General features: G+C 44.0%; 1 protein-coding gene across 2 annotated transcripts; it reads right to left on the reverse strand.

Annotated features, from left to right (window-relative positions):
• Positions 1 to 4,627: 4,627 nt before the first annotated feature.
• Positions 4,628 to 10,020, reverse strand: LOC125519000 (uncharacterized protein C57A7.06). Of its 2 annotated transcripts, none has more exons than XM_048683885.2 (11): positions 9,499 to 10,020; positions 9,175 to 9,298; positions 8,469 to 8,920; positions 8,097 to 8,312; positions 7,707 to 8,027; positions 7,227 to 7,586; positions 7,068 to 7,148; positions 6,889 to 6,981; positions 6,435 to 6,806; positions 6,200 to 6,331; positions 4,628 to 5,222 (listed from the first exon to the last, which is right to left on the reverse strand). In XM_048683885.2, the coding sequence occupies exons 1-11, from the start codon at positions 9,850 to 9,852 to the stop codon at positions 5,052 to 5,054; spliced, it is 2,676 nt and encodes an 891-aa protein (XP_048539842.2). In that variant the 5' UTR covers positions 9,853 to 10,020; the 3' UTR covers positions 4,628 to 5,051. The 2 variants fall into 2 exon arrangements, with proteins under 2 accessions (XP_048539842.2, XP_048539843.2); XM_048683886.2 differs by having other exon boundaries at positions 6,435 to 6,803; positions 9,499 to 10,018.
• Between the last annotated feature and the right edge of the window lie 700 nt (positions 10,021 to 10,720).

Genomic DNA, 10,720 nt, shown 5'->3' on the forward strand with positions numbered 1-10,720 from the left:
GGAATTATCAGTTTTTATAACCCGACAATTTTGGAAGTCATAGCTCAGCAAGATCTACAAGCCGGCTGAATATCAGTTGAATATTTCAGAACCAATATTTTTGTCAAGTCAGAGCATTGAAGGCCGATTCAAATGGATTCTTTATTTACAATATTTCTTCTGCAAGCAAGTTGATTATGAAGCTGGTCTATTGACCCAGATTTTCTAAAAGAAGAAAATGACAAGGACTTAAGGATGTTCAGGTGCCGGTTTACAGGAATTCTTAACCCGGAGCACAACCTGTCAAATTTGTTCTTGTGTTTATTTTGCAGAAAGTTTACCATGGATAAATCCAAGCTAAACTTGGGGGATAATGTCGGGGATATACCCCACGGTGTAACCCGGCCGGACTTGGCGACTCACGAATGACCTGCCTTGACTGGACGACTCACTAAGTGACCCGCCCGAGCCTGACGACTCATGGGTGACCCGGCGAGCGGATCAGAGGAACGACAAGACCCGGCAGCCCAGAAGGCAGTTCATGGAAGGCCGACTCATGTTATGGTGGGCCGGTTTATGAGGAAAGCACAAGGAATATTCTCCTACAAGGGAAGCAAGACTAGGACTCCACTTGTAATAGAGTAATCCTAATCCAACTAGGACTAGTCATGTAAACCGCCCCTTCAACATATATAAGGAGGGGCAGGGCTCCCCAAAAAAGGAACAAGAAACAATCTCTAGGGCTAGACACAAAGGGGGAGCCGGCTTATGCGCCGAATCTCTCATGAGTATAATGAGATCTGGCCACAAACAGCATGTATGGCTATTACTGGATGATGTTTCCCAGGGCCCGAAGCTGTCTAAATCCTTGTCTTGTGTTGCGTCTCTCGATTCCGCTCAACCCCTCTCAAGTTACTACAAAGATGCGTTGGCCTCACGACTAAGTCCTCACACTAGGACATCTGCCGTGACAATTCCATGACAGAGAGTGATGGCTTCACATATAAAGAGTATGATGAATAAAAATTGTTGAAAGTTGACAAACATAGTTTTGGTCATTGTTGCAATTAATAGAAAGTAATAAAGAAAGATAGGTCTTCACATATAAATATACTATCTTGGATATCTTTTATGATTGTGAGCACTTATTAAAATATGACATGCTAAAGAGTTGATGTTGGACAAGGAAGACAACGTAATGGGTTATGTTTTCTTACATCTAAGATAAATTATATTGTCATGGATCATCCAACATGTTGAGCTTGCCTTTCCCTCTCCTACTAGCCAAGTTCTTTGCACCAAGTAGAAATACTACTTGTGCTTCCAAATATCCTTAAACCCAGTTTTGCCATGAGAGTCCACCATACCTACCTATGAATTGAGTAAGATCCTTCAAGTAAGTTGTCATCGGTGCATGCAATAAAAATTGCTCTCTAAATATGTATGACTTATTAATGTGGAGAAAATAAGCTTTATACGATCTTGTGATGTGAAAGTAATAAAAGCGACAGACTGCATAATAAAGGTCCATATCACAAGTGGCAATATAAAGTGACGTTCTTTTGCATTAAGATTTTGTGCATCCAACCATAAAAAGCGCATGACAACCTCTGCTTCCCTCTGCGAAGAGCCTATCTTTTACCTTTATCTTCTACCTTATATAAGAGTCATGGTGATATTCACCTTTCCTTTTTACATTTTATCATTTGGCAAGCACAATGTGTTGGAAAGATCCTGACATATATGGCTAATTGGATGTGGGTTCGCATGAACTATTATTGTTGACATTACCCTTGAGGTAAAACGTTGGGAGGCAAAACTATAAGCCCATATCTTTCTCTGTGTCCGATTAAAACCCATACCCATAAATATTGTGTGTGTTAGAAATTGTGAAAGACTAAATGATAGTTGAGTATATGGACTTGTTGAAAAGCTCTTATATTGACTCTTTCCTATGTTATGATAAATTGCAATTGCTTCAATGACTGAGATTAGAGTTTGTTAGTTTTCAATGAAGTTTATGATTCATACTTGAAATTATGATTGAATTGTTACTTTAGCATAAGAGATCATATGACAATATATATATATATGTTGTTGTTCTAAGAATGACCATGATGCCCTTATGTCCGTATTTTATTTTTATCGACATCTCTATCTCTAAGCATGTGGACATATTTTTCGATTTCGGCTTTCGCTTGAGGACAAGCGAGGTCTAAGCTTTGGGGAGTTGATATGTCCATTTTGCATCATGCTTTTATATCGATATTTATTGCATTATGGGCTATTATTACACATTATGTCTCAATACTTGTGCCTATTATCTCTTATTTCACAAGGTTTACATGAAGAAGGGGAATGCCGGCAGCTGGAATTCTGGGATGGAAAAGGAGCAAATACTAGAGACCTATTCTGCACAGCTCCAAAAGTCTTGAAACTTCACGGAAGTTATTTTCAGAATATATAAAAATACTGAGCGAAGAAAGCACCAGAGGGGGGCCACCCACCAGCCACGAGGGTGGGGGCGCGCCCTGCTCCCTGGGCGCGCCCCCTGCCTCGTGGGCCCCCTGGTGACCCTCCGGTGCCCATCTTTAACTATATGGAGTCTTTCGTCCGAGAAAAAATCATAAGCTAGCTCATGGGACGAAACTCCGCCGCCACGAGGCGGAACCTTGGTGGAACCAATCTAGTGCTCCGGCAGAGCTGTTTTGCCGGGGAAACTTTCCTTCGGGAGGGGGAAATCATCGCCATCGCCATCACCAACGATCCTCTCATCAGGAGGGGGTCAATATTCATCAACATCTTCACCAGCACCATCTCATCTCAAACCCTAGTTCATCTCTTGTATCCAATCTTTGTATCCAAACCTCAGATTGGTACCTGTGGGTTGCTAGTAGTGTTGATTACTCCTTGTAGTTGATGCTAGTTGGTTTACTTGGTGGAAGATCATATGTTTAGATCCATTATGCATATTAATACCCCTCTGATTATGAACATGAATATACTTTGTGAGTAGTTATGTTTGTTCCTAAGGACATGAGAGAAGTCTTGCTATTAGTAGTCATGTGAATTTGGTATTCGTTCGATATTTTGATAAGATGTATGTTGTCATCCCTCTAGTGGTGTCATGTGAACGTCGACTACATGACACTTTACCATTGTGTGGGCCTAGAGGGAGGCATTAGGAAGTAATAAGTAGATGATGGGTTGCTAGAGTGACAGAAGCTTAAACCCTAGTTTATGCGTTGCTTCGTAAGGGGCTGCTTTGGATCCATATGTTTCATGTTATGGTTAGGTTTACCTTAATACTTCTGTTGTAGTTGCGGATGCTTGTAATGGGGGTTAATTATAAGTGGGATACTTGTCCAAGTAAGGGCAATACCCAAGCACCGGTCCACCCACATATCAAATTATCAAAGTATCGAACGCGAATCATATGAGCGTGATGAAAACTAGCTTGACGATAATTCCCATGTGTCCTTAGGAGCGTTTTTCCTTATATAAGAGTTTGTCCAGGCCTGTCCTTTGCTACAAAAAGGATTGGGTCATCTTGCTGCACCTTATTTACTTCTATTACTTGTTACTCGTTACCAATTACCTTATCACAAAACTACCTGTTACCGATAATTTCAGTGCTCGCAGAGAATATCTTGCTGAAAACCGCTTATCATTTCCTTCTGCTCCTCGTTGGGTTCGACACTCTTACTTATCAAAGGAACTACGATGTATCCCCTATACTTGTGGGTCATCGGTAGGCATAGCCTTCGAGGCCACTCGGGCCGCCGCCGTCATCCCGTTTGGCCATCGGTTGAAGCCCACCTAGGCACCACGACATTTGTCACCGACCGCGGCAACGCACTCGCGCTGCAGCCGCCGCATGTCTGTCTCCGCCTTGCGCCGACCCTTCTCCTCCTTGAGGGCGGCCCGCTCAGACTCGACGACGTCGAGGTAGAGGAGGTCCTTGCTGATCTAGGACCGGTCCAAGGCCCACGTCGGCGAGGACACATGACACCACCGCCTAGGTCTTGGCAAACTATGCCGAGTGGCGTTGTCAGCGCGGCTCCGCCTTGGTGAGGGCTTTCGAGCCCCTAGACGAGGAGGAGGCCGCGTCGTGTAACCCGCTGCCTTTGAGGTAGTACACGAGAGGGTGTGCAGGTGTGGCGAGACGGTTGCCGCTCCTCCTTCACAATGGTCGGGCGCCACAGGCGATGACACGATGGGAAGGGCCGCTGCTTCTGCTTGACAGCGACCAGGTGTCACTAGGTGTTGGGCTGGCGGCGCAGTGGGGGCGAATGCTCCTTCTTGACGCGACGTTTGATCGGGATGCCCCAGTTGTGGCGAGGATGGTTGCGGTTGCACCGGCTCATCCAAGAGGGACATGACAAGCCCGGCCAGCAGCAAAAGTTGATCCTCCTCCTTCAATGTGGCCCAGTGCGGTGTGGTGGCTTTGGTATCCAGAATAGATTCCTCACATGACGCACTGGGCGGTGGCTAACGTACGTCTGATCTGGCCTAAATGGATTGCCGCGTCGAAGGTCTAAAAGTGTTTCGGACCGAACATATGTGAGACTTTGATTTCTCTAATTTAACAAATGTGAGACTTTGATTTCTCTAATTTGAAGTTTATACATGAATGGCTCAGAATTCATAAATTAAAGGTAGAAAATATTGGTATTCGAACTTTAAGATTTGAGAATACATACTATGGAAGACCTGTCGAATCTAGGAGCAGACGAGACGAGAAGCAAACGGTGCTCTTTAATTTTGTGCTACATATAGATACCACATAGAAAAAAACACTACACTAACTTGCGACTTCCCGCGTACAAACATATTTCGGCCCTGGTGCAGGAACCAGCTGCAAAATTTCAAATCTCAATACAGCACAGGTGTGTGAACAATGGCACCCCAAAACCCCCGCTTCCAATAGCCAAACCAAAGCTGTCGTTTGACTCCATGAGAAGAATCTTTGTATACTTCTCAAGTGTTTGAAAATAGCCATGGCAAGAAAACCCAGGTCCGCATTCTGTTATGCGCATCTCTCACCACATTAACTGGGTACTACTGTCTCATCAAGTCCTCCGATGTGAAGCTGTCCTCTTCGCTTGTTTCGCAGACGCCTTCTTTATGTTCGGGTTCGGTTTTACTCTCTGAATGACCCGCTTGAGTTCATCAGGCTTCTCATGCGGATCAATTTCCCCGTACTGTATTGGCTTAATAACAACACCAGGCTTCTTCACAATCTGAAAGGTAGGACAGAAAACAGCAATTAGAACCATAGAAGCGTGTCTTAATCAACTGCATTAAGGAATCAAGGGGTTGACAAAAAGCTAATGTATTGGTCATTGTTGCTTCAAGATAATTGTCCACAACCTCAGATTCTTGTTTCAAAATAACTGTATCAAGGGAATCAAGGGTATAGTTGTTTGGGAAGTTTCCACTTTTGTGGCCATAACCCACATGCCACTATGCTTCATTTGTTATCTATTATCTAACTTACAAATAATTTATTTTAAATTAGAAGGTGATCAATTGGAAATAAGATACCCCTTAGCTTGAGCTTAAGACAATTTGAGATAAAATATCACTGATAGATCGGCCATACTGCCCGGCCATCCTTCTGGTGCTATTTAACCTCACGAACCCTAGTTCATGACAGATTTATACCCGTAATAAATGCTTCAGGAGAGGATAAGTGGATGCAGCTAGTATGTCATCTAATAGGGGTATGAATGGTCATTTCTTAGAATTGGTGCTTTTTCAGTCTGCGTGTCTGTTGGGTTGTCGAGAATTATAGTTAAACTTAGCTAAGTACAAAATTAGAGCCTGGAGACTTAAGACGATGTACAAGTATTTCCAAGTCAAGAGTGTTTTACTATTCTGGTAAGAGAAGTATTATAATCAAGAAAAACATTATCATCAAATGTGGTTTACTATTCACGGAAAAGAAGTCTTATCATCAAGAAAGATTAATCATCAAATATATGTACATAACATTCTCTATCCAGAATGTTAAATATAATAAACAAAATGAAAATCCTAAACGAGCTTATAAACAAACACCTTGGTTGCATATGCACAGGAAATAAACTTTCACTGTACATGCAGTAGGATGAATAGTTGTAACTTCCAAAGTGCAGCTTTGGATCACTCCACACAACCATTAATAATCTTAAATGCTTAACAGCTTCATGCATCAGCTAGATATAGATGTACTTACCGCAGGTCGGTTAAGAGCAGAGAGTGATATTGCTGGGTTGAAATCAGGTCCAAGAGGCATACGCATGCTATTTTCATACACATCATTTGAGGTGTATGGGAAAGGAAGATTTGTTGCTAAAAGTTTTTCAGCCTGCAAACAGCAGAGTACTCCAAATTATTGCTTAATAGCAACAGTTCATGGTCAAGTAACATCCCAGAAACAAATATGATATATAACAAGGCACATATTTTACCTTCTTGTCAACATGTTCAGAAATAATAACGTGTTTTAGCTTTGCATCCTTCCTACTCTTTAAGGTTTCTTCCCTCTTCCTTTTGGCATCTTCATGTTCTTTCACCATCCATGAAGGAAGTCCTCTTTTCTGTTGTACATGAGTCCACTGCCCCCAACCAGGAACAAGTGCAGGTTCTTCAGGTTCAGGATTTTCTTCATTTAAAGCTTCCACTTTATCTTTCACAAACTCGGCTTCAACATCATCACCAGCAAAAGCTTGACGTATAAGATCAGCTTGCGATGGAAGTTCATAAGTTTCCTTTTCATCAGAGACAGTCAAGAAACCGTCAACCATCTCTTCCTCAGAATCTGAATCAGAATTGTGAGGCTGCTACCCCCCCCAAAAAAAGCAATGAGTAACCATAATCAACTTGATTAGAAAGTAGGAACCAACGTCGGTGCTGAAGGCAAACCTTAGGGTTTGAATCCACAGAAGGGATCTGCACTTTGGAGTTATTGCCACTCTCTTTAATATTGTTACCACCATTTGTTTTGCTATTTTTGACCTGGTCAGTAACAAAAGTTACAGATATGGAAGAGAAATATGGCAAGGAATCAAAGAGCTTTCAACACAAGGTGCCAGTACAAGTACCTTCTTCCACGAATTATCCGCTAACATTCGAACTTCAATGTCTGTCTTTGGGCCTGGGCTTTTTCTAGTACCATCAAAGCTCTACATGGGATTATACATAAGATTTCTATGGTAAAAACCATATGATACTGCAAAAGTGTAAAGGTTAGAGCATCTTACAACGTATAGATCATTCTGTTGTTCATCGTCGAGCAGTGCAGTCCCAAGTTGGACATCATCTGCCTTGTTATTCGCATATTCTGCCTTCTTATTTACTTCACTGCTGTCGAAATGTTGACCAGAGTCAGAGTCATACTCACTGTCACTGTTCTTGTCAGCATCACCTAATTTTGGCCTCTTGTTTGCCTCTTCATGTGCCCTTTTCACAGGCCCAAAAGTTCTTTTACCTGTCACCTTCATTGAATCTACATTCTCCTCGGTGTTGTCATCCTCCAATTTCCTTAAGGATTCCTCCAATTCTTCATAATCTAGCCGTGTTTCCTCATAAGTTGCATCTGCACGCTTTTTCATAGCACGCTCCTGCAGATAAGAAAATAATTATGATGATGGGTTGTGTGATGCAACAGCAGCAACGCAAGCAAAATTATATTTAGTAAACATATGCACAAACAGGAACACAATGTAAAACTGAAAGCGCACCATGAAAGGCAATGAAAAAACTCCAGACTTTGGAATCTCATTATCTTCTTCAATCACTTTACGAATCTTTTCTTTCCCTCTGTTCAGAAGCTTTGCTTCTAATTTGCTTTCATCTTCTTCATCATCATCATCGTCATCAGAACTTTCATCACTACTACTAGATCCATCTTTTATGGAATTCATTTTTCTAGTAAGAAGAGCATGTTGTTGGAGTTGTGCTGTAATAGCATCTCGAGTGCCATCGTCTTGAACAGACAAACCACGCTTCAAGATTCGCTTTGCCCATTTCGAATTATTCTTGTGCTTCAGTGTCATCCTTTCCTGATAGATAGATTAGCAAAGTTAACAGGGAGATACACAAGGGAATTGTCAAAATAAACTATGAATTACCTCTGCACGCTTAAATTCTAGTTTCTTAGCAGAGTCTTTTGCAGCTTCAGGATCTGCTTCCAAGTCTGCTGCCTTCAGTTTGTCCTTCTTCAACAACCGGTGGAAAGTCCTGGACTTAATCTTCTTCACGCGTTTTGCTTTCGTTTCATGACGAAACAGAAGGCTGCGCATTTTAGCAAGACGATTTTGGCGCTCTCTCACATCCTCCACCTCCATCTACACAAATTCATGAACCTATTAGCATAGGAACTTCTGAGCTCTGAAGCTTGAAAATTACACATTATCACTAAATATGCCCAGTCAGCAAACCAATAAGCATTAACACTCATCAAGTACCTAACTGATCTAGTGAAGTGAGATAAAGCAGCATACCTTGTTAAGTTCCAAGATTTTAGCACCATCATTCTTGTGTGCTTCCATAATTTCTGTGTTGTTAAACACACTGGCCATCTGCTTCTCAAACGATGACCTTGGTTCAAATTTGCTAGCAATTGCCCCAACAGTATCAACACCTAAGTTCAAATCATTTTCAAAGCGAAGTGTGGCAGCTTCCCGGTTGTCCTTCACTATCCGCTCCCACTTGCCGATTTCCTTCTTGGATAGGACGTATGCCACACTACGGTCCATCTTGTCCCTCTGCCCTTTTGGAAGTGGGGGCTGCACGACCATTGGCTTTTTCTCCTGCTGCTGGACCATCTTACGTATCTTGCTATACCCAGGCTTATCCTGGATATTATCCAAGAGATCATGAATTGTTACCGGACCATCTCCAGGCTGCAAAAGCAGCTCCTGTGCCTGTTTCTTCTCCTTCTTCTTCCTATTGCCTATTCAAGAATGATACAAATCGGTTAAATCTTTATCATGATCTTTAGAATGTCATGAGAAGGACCAAACTTTCATGCACGGCATTTTTTAGTTCAACATCTTTGGTTAAAAACCCTACAATATGTGTAGGGGCTAGCAACTGTTACAAAACACAGAGAAATTCAGCATAAGTGACCCAATTTTGTTCCATGATAGGTACAGCAATCTCCTAGGAGTATATAACTATCTAACTAATATGCCCCAAATGTATTACCATCGAAGGCTTCTCTAGGCATTCCTGTCGTTTCCTGGAGTATTCTTATCTGCTTCTCCTCGTCCACATCTCCGTCATCGTCTTCTTCCATATCCTCGCCTTCATCCGAAGGCACATCCTCGTCCTAAAATATAAGCACAAATGTTTACTATAGCTTTGCTTCCACATATGCATGTAGTTTAACACCAAGATCTCTTTACTGGCAGAAACCACCTCGCCATTTTCTTCTACAATGCACACCAAGAGCCGAAGACCCGCAAAGTTGCATCTTTACCGCTGAACCAGAAGCTAAAATCACGCGCACAGGGGAGAAGTGGCACGTACCGCATTGGAGCCGTCGCTGTCGAAGTCGTACTCGTACTTGGCGACGGCGTCGTAGCGGTCGTTCTTGCGCGCCTCCTCCTCGGGCACCCCCTCCTCGTACTCGTACACGTCCTCGCCCACCACATCATCCTCGTCGTCGTCGTCGTCGTCGGAGCCCCGGTCGCGGGCAGGTCCCAGCGACTCGAGCTCCCGGCGCAGCTTGTTGGGGAGATGAGGCCCGTGGCTGCGCTTCTCCCCGGGCCTCCCCGCCCCGCCCTTGCCCCTGCCCCGGCCGTGGCCCCTCCCGGTGCCGCGTGATGCTCTGGGGGTCAGGGTATTGGTTCTCGCCTTTGCGTTGGGCTTCGTTCCGCCCATGGCGTCGGTGGTGGCTGGGATGCGTGCTCGATGGGCGGCTACAGCGGCGCAGCCAAGCGCAAGGCGGCGGCGGCGGAAGGTTTAGGAATCAGGAGGAGGAGAGAAGAGGGAGATGCCACGGCGGGCTGGGAAGGCGCCCAGTTAAGGACTCTACGCCGCTGCTACTGGGCCAGGCCCATTTTCAGCTTTTGCGTGGCTGTTCGCTAAGGGGTTGTTTGGATGGAGAGTTTTTAGAGAACCAGCTCTCTAAAAACGTGATTTCTGTTACAACCACCTAAAAACTTGTTTGAGATATCTAACTAATCCGTGGATAAGTAATACTGAGTTTTATAAAATCTCAAAAAGCCAGTTTATAGAAAAACGACTATTAGTCATTTTTCTACAAACGCATTCTCTACCATCGCGCAGGCCAATACCCCGCACGGCCTATTTTGGCTATTTGGATGCATCGGCTGGTTCAGCTTCATGGTCTACGTATGCATTAATTCTTTGTCATCTATTTTTGTGTCCAAGTCGTCCTTGTTGGTAGCTCCGTCGAGCGTCAACGGCGCCGTCCAACACCGGCACCATGACAGCGGCGATGTCGAACTCCGTGATGTTCGTCCTCTGCCGAGACAACGTCGCCACGGCCGGCAACGGCTTGTCCGGCTCGCCATGTTATCTCCGCCATGCTCAGCTTGGGCGCGGCTGACACCGTCGCTGGCAGCGTCCTGCTTCATACCGGCATGCACCTGTACGAGCGTCGCTGCCACTGCTACGTCGACCTGCCGCGTGCACATCATAAGCTAGCTAGCAGGAGAGCCATACATGTGTGTCATGCAGCATGCAAGGAAGATGACGAGAGAAACATGCAGAGGAAGGCTACTAG

Source organism: Triticum urartu, chromosome 7A (genome assembly GCF_056163025.1).
Source record: "Triticum urartu cultivar PI428250 chromosome 7A, HENAU_Tu73, whole genome shotgun sequence".
Lineage (NCBI taxonomy): Eukaryota > Viridiplantae > Streptophyta > Magnoliopsida > Poales > Poaceae > Triticum > Triticum urartu.